This window comes from Gymnoscopelus braueri (genome assembly GCF_963280865.1).
Source record: "Gymnoscopelus braueri genome assembly, chromosome: 6".
In the NCBI taxonomy this organism is placed as follows: domain Eukaryota; kingdom Metazoa; phylum Chordata; class Actinopteri; order Myctophiformes; family Myctophidae; genus Gymnoscopelus; species Gymnoscopelus braueri.
Genome location: NC_137607.1, coordinates 36395184 through 36421648, shown reverse-complemented (window position 1 = coordinate 36421648; position 26465 = coordinate 36395184). Strand labels below are relative to the sequence as shown.

General features: G+C 39.4%; 2 protein-coding genes across 3 annotated transcripts in view; one reads left to right on the top strand and one right to left on the bottom strand.

Annotated features, from left to right (window-relative positions):
* Positions 1-1163: 1163 nt before the first annotated feature.
* LOC308086535 (myosin-7-like) lies at positions 1164-26465 on the top strand (the record flags this gene model as incomplete). The annotated part of the gene is made up of 38 exons (XM_080430103.1): positions 1164-1367; positions 1941-2084; positions 2725-2881; positions 3591-3618; positions 3733-3838; positions 4896-4988; positions 5246-5309; positions 5397-5495; positions 5582-5685; positions 6089-6227; positions 6674-6792; positions 6907-7056; positions 7989-8159; positions 8380-8689; positions 9209-9276; positions 9370-9575; positions 10140-10263; positions 10689-10825; positions 11197-11452; positions 11911-12153; positions 12578-12754; positions 13091-13236; positions 13371-13461; positions 13930-14319; positions 14408-14534; positions 14660-14778; positions 15290-15395; positions 15843-15933; positions 16442-16625; positions 16712-16877; positions 17129-17253; positions 17339-17647; positions 19093-19296; positions 19552-19848; positions 20312-20416; positions 20509-20604; positions 21452-21583; positions 26329-26465. The coding sequence occupies 38 exons, from the start codon at positions 1164-1166 to the stop codon at positions 26374-26376; spliced, it is 5835 nt and encodes a 1944-aa protein (XP_080286229.1). The 3' UTR covers positions 26377-26465.
* The window catches only part of LOC308086536 (B-cell receptor CD22-like), a 31155-nt gene continuing 30270 nt past the window's right edge, over positions 25581-26465 (bottom strand). The window contains exons 10-11 of one of the 2 annotated variants that reach the window (XM_080430105.1): positions 26295-26405; positions 25581-26132 (exon numbers count right to left, since the gene is read on the bottom strand). In XM_080430105.1, coding sequence (XP_080286231.1) covers positions 26084-26132; positions 26295-26405 — 160 coding nt within the window. In that variant the 3' untranslated portion in view covers positions 25581-26083. Of the gene's footprint in view, positions 26406-26465 lie in introns of both variants that reach the window. The other variant, XM_080430104.1, reaches the window with a different exon arrangement.

The window sequence follows — 26465 nt, the reverse complement described above, 5'->3', positions numbered from 1 at the left end:
AGTAATCTGGGGTCGCAAAACAAGGCAAGTCACTTTTTGTGTGACATAGTAACGTTCTGTTCAGCCGCCTTTAATACTATTATCTCCTGAGTGATTTATTGAAACAAAGCTTTCAGAGGATACTGTGTTACATCTGTGTTCATGGAGATTTAGCCTACTGTACCATGGCTAGGGAATGTTGGAACCACCCTGTGAGGCTGCACGTGAAACAGCTCTTTAAATGTCCAATATGTTGAGCAGTGTGAGAGTCATACCACTTGGCTTGACTATCCGGCTATACAGAATAATGGACTCGATAGAAGTCCAGTGTATGTTACGTAAATGGAACACTTCATGTTGTATGTAGGCAGTAGTAATTACACATTTTAAATGCTATAGTTCTGTCTCACTAGTTCTCATCATCTCCATTCTAATCAACTTTAATGTCTGACTTCAAATAATCACCATTATGTGATGTTGCTAATTATAACCCATTAACATTCATTCATTGTAAGTTGGTGTACAAAACATTTTTATTTCTTTCATTATTAATTTGCCCATTTTAAAATGTCTAATTCAGTGACACTGGGAAATCTTGCGATTGCATCAAAAAGTAGTTGTGAGATGGAGAAGCTATTTGGAGGTTGGATGTTTAGGCAGTGGTGGAAAGTAACATTTACTCAAGTACTGTACTGAAGTACAATTTTTAGGTATTCTTTACTCTACTGGAGTAGGCTATCTAATTTGCAATACTTTTACTTCTACCTCACTATATCTCAGAGACAAATATTGCACTTTTTTACTCCACTGCAATTATTTGACAGCTTTAGATTCTAAGATATTTTGAAGATTTTGATTATTATTACAAAACGTACATTAACCACTTCAGCCCTATATTTTTATTGTGAGCTTGTAGATCTGCTATTTTCAAAAGCTTTTTTTTATACATATTGAACTTGTGAAATGGAACATTCTGCATAATGAGTACTTTTACTTTTGGTACTTTAAGTATATTCTGATATCAATACTTTTGTACTTTTACTTTTGGTAAATGTGGAATACCAGACTTTTACTTGTAACAGTCTACATTGTGGTATTACTTAAGTAAAACATTTGAGTACTTCCTCCACCACTGTGTTTTAGGTGTTGTCTCTTTGGAAGGTAAACTCCTAAACGCTTCAGAGATGAATGGGGACGCTCTCATGAAGGAGTTCGGGGCCGCAGCTCAGTTTCTGCGAAAGTCAGACAAGGAGCGGCTGGAGGCCCAGACCCGGGTCTTCGACATGAAGAAGGAGTGTTTTGTGCCCGACCCGGATGTGGAGTATGTCAAGGCTTCTATCACCAGCAGAGACAGTTTCAAAGTCACAGTGGACACTGAGTTTGGAAAAGTGAGTGTGTCAAACATACTGTATAAATCAGTGGTTCTCAACCTGTGGGTCGGGACCCCCAGGGAGTTCCCACATGGTTTTGGGGGGGGGTCCCCAGATGACAGTGAAGTGACAATTTAAGGACTTTTAAGACCTTTTTAATACCTAAAATAAAAGAACATTATTGCATCAAAAGTAATCAACAAACTATACTATAAAACTGGTCAAACATGGGTGAAATTGTCAAATAATATAAGAAAAAAATATTTAATAAAAAATAGCTTGCGAAGCTTGTAGATCTGCTATTTTCACAATATGTATCTGTGGAACTGAGTTAAACAACATGTAATGCCTCAACTCCTACAATTCCAAGTGCCTGTCAGGGTAGGGGGTCCCCAGTTCAAATATGATTATTTTGGGGGGTCACGGCCTGAAAAGGTTGAGAACCACTGGTATAAATGAGGTCAGCTTTTAATAATGTTTTCTCTTTACATTGTAACGATACAGAAGTCACTCTAATATCTTATTTTAAAACAAAGATGAAAAGTATGACCATAAGAAATGTTAATATACCATAATGTCTCTTTTTTTCAGACAGTCACCCATAGGCTGGAAGACATCCATCCCCAGAACCCGCCAAAGTATGATAAAATTGAAGACATGGCGATGTTCACCTTCCTCCATGAGCCTGCCGTGCTGTTTAACCTCAAAGAGCGTTACGCAGCCTGGATGATCTATGTGAGTCATTGCAACCTAAATGTGAACATCATCTAGCTCAGTGGTTCGGGACCCCCGGTGGGGTCCCCACATGACAGTGAAGTGGGAATTTAGGGGCTTTTTTTTTTTTTACTACATTTTTATCCCACGATTTTGTAACCCCTATTTTTTCACCCTAGCGCCAATACCTAAGCGTGTAATCCTGGGCACTACCTTCCCTCTGCCAACCTAGGGAGGCCAGGGCCGAGCTCATGCCTCCTTCAATGCATGAGAGCCGTCTGACCTTCTAATTTAGGGGCTTTTAAGACATTTTTTATACCTTAAAAATGAGTGCATCAAAAGTAATCAACAAACTACATAAAAACTGTCAAATAATATAAGAAAGAGGCAAAAAAAAACTTATAGCTGATCTACAACCTCACGTTATGAGCTTGTAGATCGCCTATTTTCACAATATTTATCTGTGGAACCGAGTCAAACTTGATGTAATGCCTCAACTCCTACAATTCCAAGTGCTTGTCAGGATGGGGGGTCCCCAGTTCGAATATGATTATTTTGGGGGGTCCCCAGTTCAAATATGATTATTTTGGCGGTTGAGCTCCACTGATCTAGTTTATGTGCCTTTCTAATGTCACTAATGTGACACTGACTTACTCCACAGACCTACTCAGGGCTGTTCCTTGTGACTGTCAACCCCTACAAGTGGCTGCCAGTGTACGACCAGTCGGTGGTGGACGCCTACAGAGGCAAGAAGAGGAGTGAAGCTCCTCCTCACGTCTTCTCCATCTCTGACAACGCCTACCAATACATGCTGAAAGGTACTGTAAACCTGATATTCACTTTATTAGAAAACGTGACACTGTGTAGACCACTGGTTCCCAAACATTTTAGCTCGAGACCCAAAACAGAAATGTGGTGTCTCCTCAGGACCCAAGCTAGTGGAAATAGCAGATCTACAAGCTCACAACGCGTATATTAAACATTTGTTTTCTAATTTATGGAATTTCTTAATTCAGGAAAATTGTTTTTTTTTTACGTTTTGAAATAATAATTAAAAAGACAATTTATGAAACAATATATATATATATATATATATTTTATAAATATTAATGTTATAATATCAATAAATGTTAAATGTTAAATGGTGCATTTACATTGCGCTTTTATCCAAAGCGCTTTACATCGATGGTGCCATTCACCCATTCACACACACATTCATACAACGCTGGCGGAGGCACCAACCTAGCACCAACCTGCTCATCGGGAGCAATTAGGGGTTCAGCGTCTTGCTCAAGGACACTTCGACACTAACTATGGGGGAGAGCCCCAGCCCGGCCACTCTACCCCTGAGCCACTGCCACCCCAATAAAGATTTAGTGTTTTGCCAATTATGTGGGGGCCCACTTCAATATCCTCACAGGCCACCAGGTTGAGAACCTCTGGACTACAAAACACTGTTGATAGATTAATGTGACTGCCCAAAATTAGTACCACAAATCATATAAACCTTCTCTTTAACTTTTGCAGACAGGGAGAATCAGTCTGTCTTGATCACGTGAGTAAAGCATTACACTAACATGGTTACCTTGATCTGCTAAAAACACAAACAAAGGTTCTTCTTGTTAACAAAAAAACAACAACAATAAAAACTTTGTTCTTCTATCTCCAGTGGAGAATCTGGTGCCGGAAAGACTGTGAACACCAAAAGAGTCATCCAGTATTTTGCCAGCATAGCAGCCGTTTCTGGAAAGAAGGATGCTGCAGAAGAGAAAAAGGTTTCTTTTGTCAAATCTAGCACATGGGTCTTCAACAGGGGGTCCGGGACCCCTAGGGGGTCCTCAGAGTTAATACTACATCTTTGTGTGATAGGAACCTTTTTTCTTTTTATACATCCTAGCATGAGCCCTATTCTGGAGGGAACATAAAAATAACAGATCTACTAGGTCACAACGCGTCGCTTGGTGACACGTTGCGAGCTTGTAGATCGGCTATTTTCGGCAAAGAGATTTGGTGTGGAGGGGGGAAAAGAGCAGACCAAGTACAGGGCCAAAGGTCAAGTTTACTAAGTATTGAGGGTTTAAGTGGTTAAATGTCTGGAAAAAAAACTCATTCATTTACACAACCCTGATAAGTGCTGCGAGTGTCTAGCAAGTCTATGAATGTATCTATGATATCTATGAAAATGTTTAATCTGCAACACAATTTTATACAATACTGTATGTAGTGCCCTGCTTCATCTCTCTCTCAGCTAAGGGGTCCTTGCCCTCAACGCTTAAGACCCCTGATCTAGTGTGTTGTACTTGTACAGTAAAAGGTATCTTGCTGCATTTTATATTAAAGTTGGCTTAAGGGAGGACCGGCCGGCGGACCACGTCGTCACACTCATGTCACTATGACTCAGCTAAAACCATATAAGGAGTTCCCAATGCAGCTACGCCCAAATATGGAGTGTGTTGTCTAACCTCAATGTGTCTTCATGGCATCAGGTAGCCTGGGTAAACCCCTCCCTCCGGAAAACTCATTTTCAAAATGAAAATGAGTTTTCCGGAGGGAGGGGTTTACCCAGGCTAGGCATCAGGTGCAAACAAACCAGTCAGCTCCATATATGGGCACAAAAGGGGGCATGCCCACATGGGCATATACTGATGACATCATCTCCATAATATATGGGCATAAAAGGGACAAGGACTGAGAGATACAGAGATCTCCATATATGGGCATATTGGTCAGATCAGTGGTGCGATGTAGTTGTGAGGGACTCGTTAGTGGCCCTCACACCGAACCTGTAGTGACTTAAAAACAGCTTTTGATAAGAAATCTGCTCATCTCTAGGGAACCCTTGAAGATCAAATCATTCAGGCTAACCCTGCTCTGGAGGCTTTTGGGAATGCCAAGACCCTCAGGAATGATAACTCTTCCAGATTTGTACGTTTTCACACACACACACACACACACACACACACACACACACACACACACACACACACACACACACACACACACACACACACACACACACACACACACACACACACACACACACACACACACACACACACACACACACACACACACACACACAATTTGTACAGTATGTGCTTTTGTGTCAATAACTAGCAGCAATTCATGCTCCAGATGTTCTGTCCTCAAAAAGACCAAACCAAACTGTCTGTATTTCTTAGGGTAAATTCATCAGGATTCACTTTGGCATTACTGGCAAGTTGTCATCTGCTGATGTTGAGACTTGTAAGTATAAAGGCCATTTGTATAAATTTGATGCATGCATTTAAACAGTAAAAATTATAATCAAGTTAAAACGTCCATGTCTTTCAGACCTGCTAGAGAAGTCCCGTGTCACTTATCAGCTCAAAGCTGAGAGAGACTACCACATCTTCTACCAGATTCTGTCCCAAAGGAAGCCAGAACTGCTGGGTGAATATTGAAACATAAAACCATATCATTCTGATGAATACTCACGATAGGATAAACATTAACAATGTATTCTGGATGCTCCACAGAGATGCTCCTCGTCACCAGCAACCCCTATGACTATGGCTACATCTCCCAAGGAGTGATAACTGTAACGTCAATCAATGATGCTGAAGAGCTGATGGCTACTGATGTAGGTGACTTTGTGGATAAAAACTATAATAATAATAATAACATTTACCACTGTCATTTATTTGTATAGCCCTTAATCACAATGACAGTCTCAAAGAGCTTGATACAAAAGAGACAAAATGACCCTTAGATTGGAAAATCTCTCAATTGGACAATCAACAATGCCCAAGAAAATAGGAGAATTAAAGAGGGGACCCATTTCCTGGGCAGACAGGTGTGTGATAACGGGCAATATCCAAATGCAAAAGCACAACAGTGCAAAACTATTGAAGGTAATAAAAAAGTTTAAAATAAATAATAAAAAAGTACTATAATAGTACGTAATAAATAAAACACAATGAGGGATATTAATGGGGCAATAGAGTCCAAAACCAACTTATAAAACAATTAATCTCCCGTTTTAGGAAGCTTTTGATGTGCTGGGCTTCACCCAAGAGGAGAAGAATGGCATTTACAAGATGACTGGTGCCATCATGCACTATAGCAACATGAAGTTCAAGACGAAGCAGAGAGAGGAACAGGCAGAGGCTGATGGCACTGAGGGTAAGATTTCATGATTTAAAACCTGAATATGGGTCTACTGTATAACCCAACGCATCTGTGTCATTTTAGATTTTTTGGGCTCTTCAAAAATAGCAGATATACAAGCTCAACTTCGCTATGAACTTGTAGATCTGCTATTTTTTTTAAATCGTGAACATTAGTTCAAAATTCAAATCTTTGAATATATATATATTTTCTAAAGCGAATTTTTTTTACTCAAATCTTTGCTTCTGGGGGTCCTTGGAACAAAATATTTTGAGATGGGGGCCAAATACATTTTGGGGGTCCTTGACATGAAAAAGTTTGAGAACCACTGATATAGCAACATAAGTCTTTCAGAAAACTGTTGAGGATTTAGAAGACATTTGTAGAATCGGCCTCAGGTCTTAATGGGTTAAGATAATGTGCATAAGTGATTGAAATGTCTCAACAATCTTCTGGTCCAGATGCTGACAAAATCGCATTTTTGATGGGTTTAAACTCCGCTGACCTTATAAAGGGCCTGTGCCACCCGAGGGTCAAAGTAGGAAATGAATGGGTCACCAAAGGTCAAGGTGTCAATCAAGTGAGTGTCAGTTATTGTACTATGTATTTACAGTAACACAGCAATATATATACTGTATATATAATGAAGGTAAATTAATTTTGTGAGGCTCAATTACTACGTGACTTTTGGCAGGTCTACTACTCTATTGGAGCACTGGCCAAGTCAGTGTATGAGAAGATGTTCCTGTGGATGGTGGTGAGAATCAACCAGTCTCTGGACACCAAGAATGCTCGTCAGTTCTACATTGGTGTGCTGGACATCGCAGGCTTTGAGATCTTTGATGTGAGTATTTCTTTAACAATTAAAATGTCATGAGATGGTTTTAATATTATATAATCTATACTAGTATTGTTGTCTGTGAAAATATCACAAAGCAAGAACATTTTGAGAACAGAATACAATACAAAAAGGCCAATTACGGGTCAATTCGGATGTATTTGGGGATGCGCGATTAATCGGTCACCATATCAGTATCAATTTCGGTATCAAACCGATATCAAAATAATATCTAATAATCTATTTTAGCCAATATTTTATTTTATCATATTTATGTTAATTGTGAAGCTGAAAAAGCCTTTTGTGATGATGGTTACAGAAGAAAAAGTATAGCGTCTACATCACTCAATAGTAAAAGCAAATGAGCGTCGCGCTTATTGGTACAGACATGCGCAGAGCAAGTTCTGTCAGGGAACACAGTGCAGTTGCTGCTGGCCGACCATTGGTCGGTCTCAGCTCCATGCTTATATTCTCAACTAAGCACATACTCACTTCATAATAGAAGATTTAAATGGGGAAGTTGCATTGCTCATTCCTTGCTTGCCTTTTGCTGCTGCCTACTGCTGTCCGTGCTGCTGATGCCTGCTGCTGTTGCTTTAAAACTTGCTGCTCACCCTCCACCACCCCAGCTGACCACCTGTCGTTTTGAATTTACTTTTATGTCCTGGGGATTCAGAGTCCCTATTGGTAGGGAGATGTACTGTAATGTGCTTTCTCAGAGTACCGTACATAGAAAGCAGATCCAATTCATCGTCAAAACCAAAATAAATATATTGCTAATTTTATATTCAACAAAAATATTTTATCCATTCATGAGTTGTCCTAACATAAATAACTATAGCTTCCATCAATGGACCAATTTGCTGCAATTCTAATTTCTTATGCATACCTCCTACAAACCATAGTTTCAACTTTCAAGTTCTTGTGTTCCCTTTCAGTTCAACACCTTTGAACAACTGTGCATCAACTTCACTAATGAGAAGCTGCAGCAGTTCTTCAACCACCACATGTTTGTGTTGGAACAAGAAGAGTACAAGAAGGAGGGCATAGTGTGGGTGTTCATTGACTTTGGCATGGACCTGGCTGCCTGCATTGAACTCATTGAGAAGGTTGGATACTTAGTAATAAAGCATATCCCAGATATACTTTTTTAATAATTACATTTTCAATACAGTTATATTTAACATATTAAAACCGGGAAAGCATCTGTGTCATTTTAGATTTTTGCTATATACTGTATATAGCAACATATGTTTTTCAGTAAACTCTTAGGATTTAGAACAGTACGTGCATGAATATATTGGCATCTCTTTCCCCACGTTTCTCTAGCCCATGGGTATCATGTCAATCCTCGAAGAGGAGTGCATGTTCCCCAAGGCCAGCGATGAAACATTCAAGGCCAAGCTGTATGACAACCACCTGGGCAAACATCCCAACTTCCAGAAGCCCAAGCCTGTGAAGGGCAGACCCGAGGCCCACTTCTCCCTGGTCCACTACGCCGGCACGGTGGATTACAACATCTCCAACTGGTTAGTGAAGAATAAAGACCCTCTCAACGAGACGGTGGTCGGTCTCTTCCAGAAGTCAAACCTCAAGCTACTGGGTGTGCTGTTTGCAGGCTACGCTGGCTCAGACGCAGGTATGTGTGAGTACTAGATGGAGTTCAGTAAATATTCAAGGAGTTGGTCAATACGTTTCATGTCATCTAAACTCCTCACAAAAAAAAATCTGAAACTTAATTTCGGTCGATTATTTCTCCCTTTGAGTAATACCAATTGGTATTGTATTTTATTTTATTTTAATCGTTGAATAGTCACCTTTACAACGAGGAATAACTTGTAAGGATCGTTCAATCATGGAATGATTAACACAGCTAAACATGTGGGTAGCGCCACCCAAAAAAAGAAAACAGCCAAAATCCCCTAATATGCTTTTGTTGGTAATCGTTCTCGTTGTGTGACTGGTAGGCTACCTGAGCATGGGTCCTGCAACTTTGTTGAGAGTTTGTGTATGATCCAAGCAGCAACACTGCCCCCATGGAAGGATGCCATGTTTGTCCCCTCAGGATAAGTTAATTTTCCGAACATTTTGTGAGGAGTTTATATTCAAGATGTTACTGATAACCCATAACGGTCTATCCTTTTCATGTCATCTATAGAGGACAAGAGTGCTGTTGGAAAAAAGAAGAAGGGGTCTTCATTCCAGACGGTGTCTGCCTTGCACAGGGTGAACATTTGCAGGACAAAATCTTTAACTTTTTGAACCTCTACACAGAATATAATCAATAAGATTGTGTCATTTTCTTCGTTAAACTCACAGGAGAACCTGAATAAGCTCATGACCAACTTGAGGTCTACCCATCCCCACTTTGTGCGCTGCCTGATCCCCAACGAGTCCAAGACTCCCGGGGCCATGGACAATCCTCTGGTCATGCACCAGCTACGCTGCAACGGCGTGCTGGAAGGCATCAGGATCTGCAGGAAGGGCTTCCCCAACAGGGTCCAGTATGCAGACTTCAAACAAAGGTTGAACATGAGCTTTTTTACCTACAACTGCTCCTCTAAATTTATGTTCTATGCAGTGTAAAGTAACCAAGTACATTTTTACTCATGTACTGTACTAAAGTACCGTTTTGATGTATTTTTTACTTACTTTTTACTTTACTGGAGTATTTCAAATTTTCAATACTTTTCTTCTACTCCACTGCATCTCAGAAGCAAATTTGTACTTTTTACTATACTTAGTAGATTTGTATTATTATTACAAAACACACTAACCACTTCAGCCCTATATATATTTTGGCCATTTGAAAATAGCAGATTTACAAGCTCACAATGCGACGTAGATCGGCTATTTTCTGAAGATTTTTCATACATTTTGAACGTGAAATGGGGCATTCTGCACAATGAGTACTTTTACTTTTTGTACTTTAAGTATATTTTGATGCCGATACTTTTGTACTTTTACTCGAGTCAATTTTGAATACGTGACTATCTGCATTGCAGTATTGATACTTTTACAAAAGTAAAACATGCAAGTACTTCTTCCATCACTGGATTTTAAATATGTGTTTACCATGTTTGATTCAGATACCGTGTTCTCAATCCAAATGCTATCCCTGAGGGACAGTTCATGGATAACAAGAAGGCTTCGGAAAAACTGCTGGCCTCCGTAGATATTGATCATCAGCAGTATAAGTTTGGATACACCAAGGTTGGTGTTGTGAATACTGTAGTCAGTGGTGTAAAGTAACTAAGTACATTTACTCAAGTACTGTACTTAAGTACAATTTTATTTTTAAGTCTTTTTTACTTTAGTGGAGTATTTTAAAATTTCTGTAGTTTTACTTCTACTCCATTACATCTCAGAGGCCAATATTATACTTTTACTCCACTACAATTATTTGAAATTTTTAGTTACTAGTTACTAGGTTTAAAGAAATAGGTTGGGTTCTTTGCATATAGCCTCGATCAGGACTTTCTGAGACACAATTACAGGGCTCAAGGCTGTATTAAATTACTATAAAATCTCCCATATTTTAGAATTTTGTGTCATGTTTGGATCCTTCCTGAATATTGTTTAAATGTATGTAATTGTTTTTGTCTTTCTGTTCACAAATTGTCCTCTATCCATAATAGGTGTTCTTCAAAGCTGGTCTCCTGGGTGTTCTTGAGGAGATGAGAGACGACCGTCTCGCTCTCATCATCACTGGAATGCAGGCCAGAGCCAGAGGAATACTCGCCAGGCTGGACTACAAGGAACTTTTAGAGCGCAGGTACAGTATAAAACTCAAAGCAAACAGCTCAGGGCCCAGGGTCATCAATATGTCTGTAAACTGACAAATGTGTCTTGTTTTTACACACCATTTATGTTCTTATTTTGATCATAAGACCCAGTTACTGAATGTCACTCTCAAGGTTCTTCAGAATATGTATGACACTGATTTACTATGACACTACACTCTCAGAGTTACAGACCAGCAATGGTCATTTAGGGCTAGTGTTTGTCTACTCATTTTGTATGTCCATGGCAAAAATTGAATTTTGACAAAAATGTCCACCACAAGCCAGCATGGCGATGACCCCTGTAACAGCTCATACCGTAATAGAAGGTGAATTACTGAAAATCAACTGTTATTATCAAAAGGGATGCCTTAATGGTGATCAAGTGGAATATACGTTCCTTCCTGGGTGTCAAGAATTGGCCCTGGATGACCATGTACTTCAAGATCAAGCCTCTGCTGAAAACAGCTGAGACTGAGAAGATGATGGCAAACATGAAGGACGAATTCATCAAGCTAAAGGAGACTTTTGCTAAAACTGAAGCCAGAAGGAAGGAACTGGAGGAAAAAATGGTCACTCTTCTCCAAGAGAAGAATGACCTGCAGCTCAACGTCCAGTCTGTAAGTCAAGTCATCATATCAACATACGTCACATAAATGTTCAATAAATCATTGTTTACAAAAACCATTACAAAATGAAATATTTAAATACATTGTTTTTTAACCCATTAAGACCTGAGGCCGATTCTATCAATGTCTTCTAAATCCTAACGGTTTTCTAAAAAAAAACGTATGTTTCTATGTTAGTGGTTCTGTTTCAGTGGTTCTATTTCAGTGGTTCTATGTCAGTGGTTCTATGTCAGTGGTTCTTATAAGACATCACCATTTTACGCTTACAACATGTTTATATTCACATTAACATTCCATTACAGCTCAGAATTATAGTGTTCTGTCTTCTCTCCCAAGCTTGACATATAAAATGTGCCACAACAAAAGCTCCTTTCCTGAAACATATCTAAAGTTTTTCATAATCATCTAATTCAAGGAAATCCCCAAATATATATATATATTTTTAATAGGAACTAGACAATCTCTCAGATGCCGAGGAGCGCTGTGAGCGTCTGATCAAGAGCCAGGTACAGTTTGAGGCCAAAGCCAAAGAGCTGACGGAGAGACTGGAGGACGAGGAGGAGGTGAACGCAGAGATAACCGCTAAGAAGAGGAGGCTGGAGGACGACTGCTCAGAGCTCAAGAAGGACATTGATGATCTGGAGCTCACTCTGGCTAAAGTGGAGAGGGAGAAGAACGCCACCGAGAACAAGGTAATGTTTAAGACAATGGTTCTCAATCATTTTCATGTCAAGGACCCCCCAAATTGATGTGTACTATTTGGCCGCGGACCCCCATCTGAAAAGAGTTTGTGCCAGGGACCCCCAGAAGAGAAGAATTACATTTTTTTTTTAAATAAAAAATCTACATTATTCAAAGAAATTCTAAAATAGCTGCTATTTTTGAATAGCCAACATAAATTATATAAATGGATAAAGTGGTTAAAATGATTCTGATGCTACATTAACTACTTTTGCTGGGGACCCCCGGAACCCCCTCCACATAAGGACCCCTGGGGGTCCCCGGACGGACCCCACTTTGAGAACCAAAGTTGTATGACTCAAGCAACTGAAATACACTAAATATATATATATATATAATATATATTTATATATATATTTAAAACAACAACATTAGGTTAAATGCATGACTGAAGAGATGTCAGCGCTGGATGAAACCATCGCCAAGCTGACCAAGGAGAAGAAGGCTCTTCACGAGGCTCACCAGCAAACGCTGGACGACCTGCAGAGTGAGGAGGACAAGGTCAACACCCTGACCAAGTTCAAGACCAAGCTGGAGCAGCAGCTTGACGATGTGAGTGTTTTATGCACTATTATTGTCCTAGTCAATAATAACGAATTGTCATAGCAATAGAGTTCCTAGAATCAGAACTTTATTGTCACATCACAGGTTTACAGAAGTAAAAAAGTGGGTGAAATTCGTTCTTGTGCAAGTTCTTTCGTTTTTGTTATTTCCATAGAAGAAAAGAAGGGAAGAAGAAGAAGGGGAGGGCAAGGGGGAAGAGAGATCAATCAAATGAAATTAACAAATTATCTACATATTTACACATAGTGCCTGAGGTAAGATATAAATGTGCGTGAGCATAGCAGCAGATTTATACTGTATGTGATACTATGGACGTTTGTATAGCTTGAAGGATCACTGGAACAAGAGAAAAAAGTCAGGATGGATCTTGAGAGATCAAAGAGAAAGCTGGAAGGAGATTTGAAGGTGACCCAGGAGAACCTAATGGACCTGGAGAACGACAAGCAGCAACTCGAGGAGAGGCTGAAGAAGTAAATTATTTTATATGACAATCACGCAAAACATTACAAATCTAATCTACAATAGTTTTTTTACAAAACGCAGAGGCCCTAATTGTCTGTTTTGTTTTACATGAAATGTATGAACACATTTTTCTTTCTAATAGGCAGGACTTTGAGATTAGCCAGCTAAACAGTAAAATGGAGGATGAAAAGGCTTTGGGAGCTCAACTTCAGAAGAAACTTAAGGAGCTGCAGGTAACTATGAATGCGATATGAAATGCCATGATTGCATGTACTAGAAGAAAAGAATTGCCCAGTGAAGCACAGAACTCTTCCAAGGTAGTAGTTTTCTTTACAGTGTTGTGGTGCTTCTGGTGCCACATCCAGTTTTGGCAAATATAAATTAAGGATGCATTAGAGCATAACAGGGTACTGACACTCAACCTCTGGAGGTTGTCGACAAAACGATGTGATCAGTACTGTGGCAAGTATTATGTTAATCCGTTCAGAAGTTGTGTGCATTTTATGACAGGCCGCATCCACTTTTGACCAATCTGCATGAAAAGCTAATCAGGTCCTCCTATAACCTCTGCACCACGTTTAGTGCAAATCCTTCTGTATCTGGTTGAGATAAACAGAGAAACAGAGAAACAGGGGTGAAAATATTACCTCAGCCGAGGTAATAACAAAGTGTTGGGATAAATATGTACATTTTATTTTCAGGCCCGTATTGAAGAGTTAGAGGAAGAACTTGAGGCTGAGAGAGCTGCCAGAGCCACGGTGGCGAAACAGAGAGCAGACTTGTCCAGAGAGCTGGAGGAGATCAGTGAGAGCCTGCAGGAGGCCGGCGGAGCCACCGCCGCCCAGATCGAGATGAACAAGAAGAGAGAGGCTGAGTTCCAGAAGGTGCGCAGAGACCTCGAAGAGTCCACTCTGCAACACGAGGCCACCACAGCTACTCTGAGAAAGAAGAACGCAGACAGCGTGGCTGACCTGGGAGAGCAGATCGACAGCCTTCAGAGAGTCAGGCAGAAGCTGGAGAAAGAGAAGAGCGAGCTCAGGCTGGAGCTTGAGGATGTGGTCTCCAACGCGAATCAAACTGTGAAGACCAAAGTGAGTCCAAGTTCCTAGTCATGTAGCATCATTTCATGTTCAATTTCCTGCTGATTCATAATACATTTTGTGTAAATATTGTTTTCAGACAAGCTTGGAAAAAATGTGCCGTACTCTGGAGGATCAGATGGCTGAATACAGAACAAAAGCTGAGGAAGGTCAACGCTCCATTACCGACTTCACCATGCAGAAAGCAAAGCTTCAAACTGAGAATGGTATGACGCTGTTAAAATGGTGATGACAAAACAAATATATTCCTATCCAGCTCATTCAGGAGGTTGAGTTTGAGCCACATATTAAATGTTACACATTAAAACAATTGAAAGGCGTTTGGTTGCAGGTGAGCTCATCAGGCAGATGGAGGAGAAGGACACTCTTATCTCCCAGTTGACCAGAGGGAAGCAGTCATGCACACAGCAGAATGAGGACCTCAAGAGGCAACTGGAGGAGGAAGTCAAGGTAGAATATGTAGAATATATATTGATGTAACTACCACAAACTCATTCATAAAAGGGTTGTGGGCCAAAATGAATTAATATATTGTTGCTGTCTGACAGAAACCTTGTATCTCCATATTCCAACATATTACAAATAATGCTCTACTTCTGCATTTTACAGTCTCACACAATTTACAAAAATAGCCGGTCCACAAGCTCACAACGCATCGCTACTCATTGTGAGCTTGTAGATCTGCTATTTTTGCTATTGTTGAGTGGTTAAGTGTGTCTGTGGGTTTTATAAATATTGAACCAATGCAAAGTATTAACAACAGCTTAACGTGACTAAATAATAACTACATTGGATCCATTGGAAATACAGGTTCCATTTCCTGAAAAGTATCGCTCGATATATTGACAATGATGATATAATATGGATTTTTATTATTTCATTTGTGGATTCTACATCTAGTCCTTTTTGCGGCGGCTAAGTGTATTCATAAACCATTTACGTATTTTTCCCCCCACAAAAGGCAAAGAATGCGCTTGCCCATGCGGCGCAGTCTGCTCGCCATGACTGTGACCTGCTGAGGGAGCAGTATGAGGGGGAGCAGGAGGCCAAGTCGGAGCTGCAACGGGGTATGTCTTCTAGAAGGATGGGACAATCATCGTTATCATCGTATATCGTGATAAAATAATCAATAATCGCAACACAGAGATTTAAATTTATCGTGAAATTGCCCTCTGTCATACACTAGGATGAATTATCTTTTGTTGAGCTGCAAATTCAGTACCACTTAAACCCTCTATAATTAATAAAAACTGACCTGTAAAGAGTGCATTTGGTACGCTCTTACATGTATTTCACTCTATACAAATCGATTCGCCAAAAATAGCTGAGCTTGTAGATCTGCAATCTTTGGCGAACGTTGCCCCCACAAAAGGGATGCTGGGGGTTCAAGTGGTTAACAAAAGTGGCATTGTAAGTTTTAAGCATATTTTGATTCTCGCAATAATATCGTTGATCGCAATTATTTTTGCCACAGTAATCCGTGACATATCATTTTCATATTGTCCCATCCCTAGGTATGTCTAAGGCTAACTCTGAGGTGGCTCAGTGGAGAGCCAAGTATGAGACTGATGCCATCCAGAGGACTGAGGAGCTGGAGGACGCAAAGTGAGTAAAGCCCAGTGGTGGAAAAAGTATAATATATAGTAAAACAAATTTTACTTAGTAAAAGTATCATACTGCAATGTAGAAATACTCTGTTACAAGTAAAAGTCTGGCATAATTTTTTTTACTCGAGTACAAAAGTATAGGTACTGTATGAAAATGTACTTAAGGGACCAAAAGTAGAAAGTCCTCATTGTGCAGAATGTCAATGGCTTAAATGTATATAGGGCTGAAGTGGGTAATGTATGTTTTGTAATAATAATCAAAATCTACTAAGTAACTAACTAAAGTTCTCAAATAGAAAAAGAAATTTGGAAATACTCCAGTAAAGTAAAAAAAATACCTCAAAGTACAGTAATTGAGTAAATGTACTTAGTTACTTTACAACACTAAGTAAAGTTTCCAGGAGATTATATACATGAAGAATATACCACCTGAAATATTTTTTTGGATTACTGTATTTTTGTTTGCCGTATCTCATCTTAATTCGCTCTGGTCCCTGTGAATATAGGAAGAAGTTAGCCCAGCGTTTACAGGACGCAGAGGAAGCCGTGGAGGCTGTTAATGCTAAATGCTCCTCTATGGGGAAAACCAAACAAAGGCTAGAGAACGAGATTGAAGATCTCATGGCAGACGTGGAGAGATCTAATGCTGCTGCCGCAGCTCTGGACAAGAAGCAAAGAAACTTTGACAGGGTAATATAAAACATAAGGAAAATAACATGTAGTTACTTCTTAAAATGTAGAATTTTCTGATCTAATGTGACACATTGTTTAACCAGGTCCTGGCCGAGTGCAAGCAGAAGTATGAAGAATCTCAGACTGAGCTGGAGAGCACCCAGAGAGAGGCCAGGTCTCTCAGCAGCGAGCTCTTCAAACTGAAGAACTCATATGAAGAGTGTCTGGACCATCTGGAGACCATGAAGAGAGAGAACAAGAACCTTCAAGGTACTATGGTTTCATTAACCTTTAATGTCTATACATGTTTTGGGATGGAGCACTTCCTGGTCTAAAATAAGGAGAGTACGTTGGAGGAGCTCTTTGGAAAGAGACACAAATATACAGAATATACTAAAAGATTTCAAGGCTCTCTTCTTGACTATATGGTTCAAATGCTTTTAATATATCGAATGGATATTAAGGATACCTTTGCACGGCCGGGACCAATTTAAAATGATTTGAATACTTTTTAAAAATAGAGGAAATTTCTGACCTGATTGAGCAACTTGGTGAGGGAGGAAAGAGCATCCATGAGTTGGAGAAGGCACGGAAACAGCTGGAGCAGGAGAAAGTCGAGACAAAGGCTGCTCTGGAGGAAGCTGAGGTGAGGAATAAGCTCTAAAGATATCATAAGTTTATCGGCTCAATGTCAGACACATTTCTCATGTTGTGATATGATGTATCATCAGGGGTCCCTCGAGCAAGAGGAATCCAAGATCCTCAGGGCTCAACTAGAGTTCTTCCAGGTCAAGGCTGATATGGAGCGTAAACTGGTTGAGAAGGATGAGGAGATGGAGTTGGCCAAGAGGAACCAGCAGAGAGTGGTAGACACCCTGCAAGGGCACTTGGATGCCGAGAATCGGAGCAGAAACGAGGCTCTCAGGCTGAAGAAGAAGATGGAGGGAGATCTCAATGAGATGGAGTTCCAGCTCAGCCACGCCAACAGGCAGGCAGCAGAAGCTCAGAAACAACTCAAGCAACTCCAATCCCATCTGAAGGTATAGTATTGTTGTGAAAACAGAAATATTGCTCACTATAAATCAAATCACTATAAGTCAATAGCTTTCATTATGTAACTCCCCAAAATAATCATATTTGAACTGGGGACCCCCCACTCTGACAAGCACTTGGAATTGTAGGAATTGCGACATTACATTTAGTTTGACTGAGTTCCACAGATAAACATTGTGATAATTGCCAATTGGCTTTTTTTTTCTTTTCTTTTTTGCCTCTTTCTTATATTATTTGAGAATTAGGCCAATGTTTAACCAGATTTTATAGTACAGTTTGTTGATTACTTTTGATGCAGTAATGGTCTTGTTTCATTTCATTTTTCTTTCTTAAAAGGTCCTTAAATTGTCACTTTACTGTCATCTGGGGGGCCCCCCCAAAATCATGTGGGGACAGACAAGCAAGAGACAAAAAAATCACCCAGTGTGAAGTGGGCGGTGTGGTCACAGTGGTCATCACAGTGATGGAAGTTCACTTAAAGAAAAGTAATATTGTGGACCAACCATTGTACACCCCTAACTTAAAGGGATATTTCACTTTCAAAAAAACTTTTGGTCATTTTATCATCTACTCAGGCCTTTGTGAACCCCCCAGACAGTTTTTAAGTTGCTTGATTCATTATTTAGATATTTGATATTCATTTTATCAGACACGCCCCCTTCCTATACAAACCCATTGTAACTTCAAACTTCATTTTAACGATGTTAGATTCATCAAAAACACAGTCCTTGGTTCTGGTGACTCATGCTGCCCTCCTAATGCGTGAGGGGGCCGTGTTTTTTCAATTACTTTTTTCATTTATTTTTAATTTTTTTTTTGGAAAATGAAAAAAATAAAATACAATAAAAAAATTAAATAAAATAAATGAAAAAAGTAATCGGAAAAACACGGCCCCCTCACGCATTAGGAGGGCAGGGTGAGTCACCAGAACCAAGGACGGGTGTTTTTGATGATCTAACATGGTTAAAATGGAGTTTGAAGTTACAATGGGTTTGTATAGGAAGGGGGCGTGTCTGATAACATGAATATCAAATATCTAAATAATTAATCAAGCAACTTAAAAACTGTCTGGGGGGTTCACAAAGGCCTGAGTAGATGATAAAATGACCAAAAGTGTTTTTGAAAGTGAAATATCCCTTTAAAAAAAAACATAAATGTGTTTTTTTTAAGTGCATAGTCCTATTTATAGGGCTATGCACATGTGTCATGTGTTCACTAGCCAATCACAGTCCTGAATAGTCCTGAATTGGCCACCATAGTGTACAATGGCGGCCAATCACAGCGCAGGGTTGGGGGGGTACAATAGGTGGGGGGTACAATGGTGGCCAATCACAGTGCAGCGAATGTCGATGTCCAAACCTCACATATAGGGGCGGTTTCACCGCCCAAAAATATGCCATTTTGTTTAATGGTTATTCATATTTTTTAACAGGACTCCCAGCTGCAGTTGGACGATGCTCTTCATGCCAATGATGACCTGAAGGACAACATGGCCATTATGGAGAGACGCAACAATCTGATGCAGGCTGAACTGGATGAGCTGAGGGCCATGGGGGAGCAGACTGACAGAGGCCGGAGGCTGGCTGAGCAGGAACTGCGTGATGTCTCTGAAAGAGTTCAACTGCTGCACTCTCAGGTAAGCCATTCAAATGGATTCATCACAACTCAGAAAGACTAATGACAAAACTTACGATGAATTGATTCTCATAAAACATGTTACTGTCTATCTGTCTCTCTCTCTCTCTTATTAAAAAAGTGTCTGAACAATCGTGTAAGGGATGGGCTGTGTTGAGGCAGCCAGACACGAAAATAAAATTATTCATTCATTAATTCTAAAATCATCTTACAAATCACAATGTTTTGTTTCGTTTTGTTTTTTTTCTGATTTCAGAACACCAGTCTACTGAACCAGAAGAAGAAGCTTGAGGGAGACACGTCCCAGCTTCAGAACGAAGTGGAGGAGGCCGTGCAGGAGTGTAGAAGTGCAGAGGAAAAGGCCAGAAAGGCTATTACTGATGCTGCCATGATGGCCGAGGAGCTGAGGAAGGAGCAGGACACCAGCTCTCACCTGGAGCACATGAAGGGGAACATGGAGCAGACCATCAAGGACCTGCAGCACCGTCTGGATGAGGCGGAGCAGATCGCCTTGAAAGGTGGCAAGAAGCAGGTCCAGAAACTGGAGGCCAGGGTGAGCGACTAAACTTGATTCATAAAACTATATGTTTTGTGCTGTAAGGCACTTGTTCTCAAACATTTTCGTGTCAAGGACCCCCCAAATTGTATTTGGCCGCCGTCCCCCATCTGAAAATGTTTTGTGTCAGGGACCCCCAGAAGAGATGATTTGTGTTAAGAATTGCAAAATTATAAAAAGTTTTTAGATGTAGCAGCTAGCAGCAGCAAAGTGACGCGCTGTGAGCTTGTATATCTGCTATTTTCGAATAGCCAAAGCATAAAATATGGGTAAAGTGGTTAAAATGATTTTGATGCTGTATTAACAAATTTTGCTGGGTACCCCCCAGCTAAATTTACTCAGTTTTTCCTAGAAGAAAAAAGTAATTTTAAAACCTACGGAGATGGACAGGTTTTTCTCTCTCCGTTTTTCCTAATCTCACATTAAAGTAGTATACTCATACTTATGCCTTCTTTTTAAGGTAAGGGAGCTGGAAGCGGAATTGGAAATGGAGCAAAGAAAGGCTACTGAGTTGGTAAAAGGAGTTCGCAAATATGAAAGACGCATCAAAGAGCTAACCTATCAGGTACAATCCTTATATTTTCAGCTGACTTAAATACACCTTTGGTCTTATGTAAGCTTACCTGAATTAAAATGTTAATTGTTTTCTTAATGAAGACAGAGGAGGATCGTAAAAATGTGAACCGCCTCCAGGAACTGGTGGATAAATTGCAGCTTAAAGTCAAATCCTACAAGAGAAGTGCAGAAGACGCTGTGAGTATTTCAGCTATTCAGTCACTATAGGAATATTAGGAACTATCTGCACTATGTCACTTTTTTTTATGAATAAAATGTAATCCAATCTGTATGGTAGAGTATGTTAATCAAACACAAAGGAGGGAGCGCACACCTGTGTTGATGAGGTGCTGACCACGGCAGGTTATAATGTTGAAAAGCATGAGGCCGCACAGCTCTTAGCCACGATGCAAAAATGTAGCCTATTAAAAGGTACAGGAAACCAACGTTTCGAAAATATAGTGGCTCAGAGTTTGGAAGACTATATTGTCGAAGCGTTGGTTTCCTGTACCTTTTAATACATTTTTGCATCGTGGCTAAGAGCTGTGCGGTCTCATCCTTTTCACCAGAGTATGTTAATACAATATAACTTATACAATTGGGGTGGTTGTATTTTGTTTCCCTGAGACATTTGTCAAAGGTCATTACATGTCTCACCTAGACACAGGCTAGACACAGACACAAATGTTGACCTGATTCAATTTATCCCCTGAGCAAGCAGACAGGCTCTATTAGCCCAATGGTAAAAATGTCAGGACTTGCGCAGGAAACCGGGTTCAAATCCGGGATAGAAGAGAAAAGTTAAAAGTTTGACGAAGGTCTAAAACCTAAGAGTGACCCTTTAATAAAGCGCAGTGATTTCTTTGCAGTGTGCCGTTATGGAGCATCTAGATATATTTCCATATAAGCTACTCCAGTCAGTGACACAGAGTAGTGGTCCAGTGGCTTAACTAAAACCTGTGAAGGCAAGGCCAAAATTGATTCATCGTCCTGATAAGAAAAAGTAAATAACTCATCTTGAATAATTCTCCATATAATATTTTAGGAGGAACAAGCCAACTCCCATCTTGGAAAGTTCCGTAAGCAGCAGCATGAACTGGACGAGGCAGAAGAAAGGGCTGACATGGCCGAGTCCCAGGTCAACAAACTCAGAACCAAGGGTCGTGATACGGGCAAGGTAAGCACCTATACATACTGACAAATGCAGTGGTAAAAGATTTTCATCCATGAAAAAGAGGAGGAGATGGCGTAAAAAAGGTAATTTAATCCTGTCTACATATAATTTTAAAGTCAACATGTTTCGACCAGCAACTGGTCTTCATGAGGGCAAACTATGATTTGTATACATTTTGAGCTTGTGAAATGGATAATGCATAATGACTGAGTACTTTTACTTTTGGTACTTTAAGTATATTCTGATGACAATACTTTTGTATTTTTACTCAAGTAAATGTTGAATACTAGACTTTTACTTACAGAGTATTTTTACATTGTGGTATTGCTACTTTTACTTAAGTAAAACATGTGAGTACTTCTTCCACCACTGCACAAATGTCACAATTTGACCATTATCTAAAAATGCTTTAAAGCGGCTGTGAAAGTGAGTTTACTATTTTCATATATGTATATCTTTCCCCATACAGAAAAGTAAAGATGAAGAGTGAAGCCGTCTCACAGAATGAAATCCTTTTTCTCTATGCAACATAGCAGAAATAATCAAGCAATCTGAAATCTTTTTGTTTGTTTTAAGTGTGGAGAGAGTAAACCATTACTGTTACAATTGAGTCTATACACCTTGCCTTACATCAGTGGTTCTCAACCTTTTTCAGACCCCCCCCCTCACAAGAATTTGGAATTGTAGGAGTTGAGGCATTACATTTAGTTTGGTATTTTTCCACTTCTTTTTTTTAGGTATTAAAAAGGTCTTAAAAGTCCTTAAATTGTCACTTCATCTGGGGACCCCCCCAAAATCATGTGGTGACCCGACCCACAGGTTGAGAACCACTGCCTTACATTACTGTTCCCAAAAAGTATTTAATCTACAGCAAATCCATGAATGTATTTATTTCCAATACTGTATTGTCTCGCAATGTATGGATTGTGTGTGCAGCTCTTGAGTAATGCAAAGCCATGTACTGTAAGCAAGCAATGTAAGATTACAGAAAGGACAGACCATTCAAAATAAAGCCTTTTTCTGCATGTAACAGCTGAAAAAAGAATAAAGCAATGTAAAAGCATTTTGTTTGTTTTAAATGTGTCTTTCATTTCCATTGTATTCAACATTTGGAGAACGTAAATCATTGTTAAAAGTGAGTTCGTAGCCTTTTGGCCTAATAATGGCATCATAAACATGTTTATTATTGGATTATAACATAATCTAAATATATTATATTAGCTCATATCCAGAGCGATTTAGAGATCGGAATAAGCAGAGCAAGCATTAAAACTCAGTCAACAAACAAGGTAAATAGTCACATAGCCTAAGTAGAGTGCAAGAACAATGTAGCGCCACAAAGATACTAGGATACCAGGTAAAAATTCTTAAGTTGTAAAGATTGGTTAGCCTAGGCTACTTGCATGTTTTACTGAGATATGTGGTCTAGCACAGTGATTACCCTGGCAATTTCAACAATGCCACTTAACCTCAAACATTTTCTAAATTCTTTTTTAAAATAACAGATCTACCAGCTCACAACTTGTCGAATAAATTATAGTCTCCAGGACAGTGTTCTTTCCTATTTATTTTCCCCTGCTGACCTGACATAGCAATACCACCAATACCCACTAGGCAACATAGCATTCTATATCAGATGCAGACTTGAATGACTTAGACTTGAATGTCTAATTTTTCTGCTGAAAGATCTCAATGGTCTCCTGGAAATGGGTGGGCGTTTTGCAGAAACCAAAAAGTGGAAGAGAAAAACAGCGTCTGTCAATCACAGAGCCCTGAGCGCAGACGCTGATTGGCTCTTCAACGTTTTGGTTTCTGCAAAACGCCCACCCAGCGGTCTGTAGAAGAAGACACATGATAATCTGAAGTCACACCGGGGTTGGTTTACCTGAGGCTAGGGTCTGCTCACAAGTTGCACACCCTTCAACACAAGATCCAGGGGGAGCATTCCTAAGAACATTATGGAAAACACATTTAAATGTATTATGCTGTTCCCCGTGGTTTGGAGGCCTAATCACCTAAAAAGTAAGTTATACAAAGTTGATTACAGTGGTCTTGAAGCTGAAACCATGTTCCCACATACTGTTTTTTAGGCAGCTAAATTGTCTGCCCTTACTCCCTTAGAGGTAAGAGTGACACAGAAATACATTTCCAGCAGAGAATCCCAGAGGTCCCTTTCCCCTTTCCCGGGCCACAAGAGCTACTTCTACTGGGGGATCCCAGGGCCTTAAGGCCAGTGCGGAGAATAGATACAGTATAATTAATGACCCTATCTGGTCCTTGGTCTGCCCCGTGCTCTCTTTCCAGCTGATGTGCATGGAAAAAAACACAAATCAGCTGGAGCCCAAACCACCTCTGGTTCCAAACTTGTTGTCATCTTGTTTTAAATTTGACTAATGATGGCTGACATTGACTATAAAAAAGCAGATATCTGACAAACTGAACTCCTGATTATAAGTAAAATTCTATTATAGGGTATTTGCTGGAGGTTACTAACATATTAGCAGCAGTGACATCAAGTACTTCCTGAATGAAAACTAAGGTGCGGGGTCCTCCAGTCCACGGGTCACATTTAAGCATTTTATTTGAACACAGCCACTAAAGATGTTCTTATAATACAAATGGTTTGAGTGGCTATACAAATTAAATTAATACTAACATGTTCCACAAGGTGGCACAATAATGTTCAGCATCAATATATTTACCCCCACGGGTATAGACTAGTGGTCATAAACAAAACTACACTGTCTGTCTACAGATTTAACATGCACTAAGCAAAATTACTATGTAAACTGAGTGGTTTTAGGCTTTTAAACGATTTAGTAAGTCCAAACCAATTCACTCAAAACACATACAGGCCTAAACTAATAATGCACAATAAGTCACAGAGTGAAAAAGAGGCAGCAGGATTTATAAATAATACTGGCTGTAGCAGTGGTGTAAAGTAATTAAGTAGGCTACATTTACTCAAGTACTGTACTTAAGTACAATTTTGAGGTATTTTTTACTTTCTTCACTATTTACAATCTTCAATACTTTTACTTCTACCCCACTACATTTCAGAAGAAAATACTTTTTACTCCACTACAATTAGTTGCTAGTTACTTTGTAGATTTTGATTATTATTACAAAACACACTAACCACTTCAGCCCTATATACAGTATATATATTTCAGCCATTTGAAAATAGCAGATCTACAAGCTCATGCATCACATTGTGAGCTTGTAGATCTTCTATTTTCAAAATATGTTGTATACATTTAACATTTTGAACTTGTGAAAGGGGACATTCTGCACTATCAGTACTTTTACTGTTGGTATACTATTAAGTATATGTTGATGCCAATACTTTCATACTTTTACTCAAGTACATTTTTAATAATAAAATAATTTTACTTGTAATGGAGTATTTCTATATTGTGGTATTGATAGTTTTAATACGGTAAGAAATAAATGTGAGTACTGGTACTTTTGGGCTGTAGCAGTCTGTCCAATATTGCACACACATAACAGCCAATTAACGAGATCAACCACACAGTGGTTAATTCACTCTAACAAGGTAAATGACACAGAAATACAACAGCAACGCTATGATACATATTCAACACTATACATCATGGAATTATACAGTACTTACTTCAGGCAGGCCAGAAGTGTGAACTCACATGCTGGGCTCTATTCAACAGGTGAAAATGATTGCAATCAAATAACTGAGAAGCTTTATTGAATTCTTACCAAATTTGATCATTTCCTGAGCTTCCCTAACCACTGGTTAGCCGTTAGCATAGCAAAGCAATATATATGCAGTCCACACCAATGCAACTACTTGCAACCATTATCCCCAGTGGCAGTTTCAAGGAGTTAAGGTCCTTGCACACTGGTGCGTCTTTTCGTTGCGTTTTTTTTACAACAATGAAATAAATTGAAAAAACAATGAAAAAAAAAAAACGCAACGAAAAGACGCACCAGTGTGCAAGGACCTTTACAGTACATTGGTGTGGACTGGCCTTAAAACTGTTTTGTTGCAAGGAGTTGCGACTAGTTGCATTTGTGCAGTCTGGCCTTTAATACATGCATACAGTGCATGATATATAATAGCCTACTACTTTAAAATGTAAAAAAAAAAAAAAAAAAAAAAATCTTTAGCTAAAAATAAAAAAATTCAGAGACATTTAAACCATTTTTTAAACCCAGTCAACATACCATGCTATTATCCCATAGAAGCAGGGTGTGATTTATGGGGAGATTTTCCATGCATCCCACCCTCTTCTTTTTATCTTACCCAAATTGTTTACCCTGCTTAGAAATGCAACATAGCCTATGTACAAAAATATTCTAGATCTGGTCATTAAAAAGTTAGTCATTGTCTCACAACTTTTAAATAGATCCTCCTGTTTCATATCAAGCAGAATATTGATGATAAACATTTAGATAATTGATGAAGTTCTTTCTCTTATAGGCTACTCTAGATGACAGTAGTCCAAAATCCAAAAATTAGGTTCAGCATCACATCATAGTTGTTGCAGTTTCTTGCTTTGCGTCAGATTGGGTGTAACTGCAACAGAATAAGGAAGAGAAAAAAGAGACTCAACAACAGTGAGAGACTGGTGAAACAAGAAACACTTCAGCTGAGATACACAACAGATTAATTTTGGCAAAGCTATTTCCTATAAACAAATGCACAGCTTTTTCTTTATTAAACATGACATGGTTTTACTTTGCTTTGCTTTGCCTTTGTGTTTTATTCACAGTGGCATAGATTGCAGAGCTGTCTTCCTTCACCACAGAGGAATAGATGACAGAGTCTTCATTTCCTGCTTCACCGGACCTGAGAAGAACAATACACTTCCATTCAAACTGATGTAGAGAAGAACTACACATGCAACCC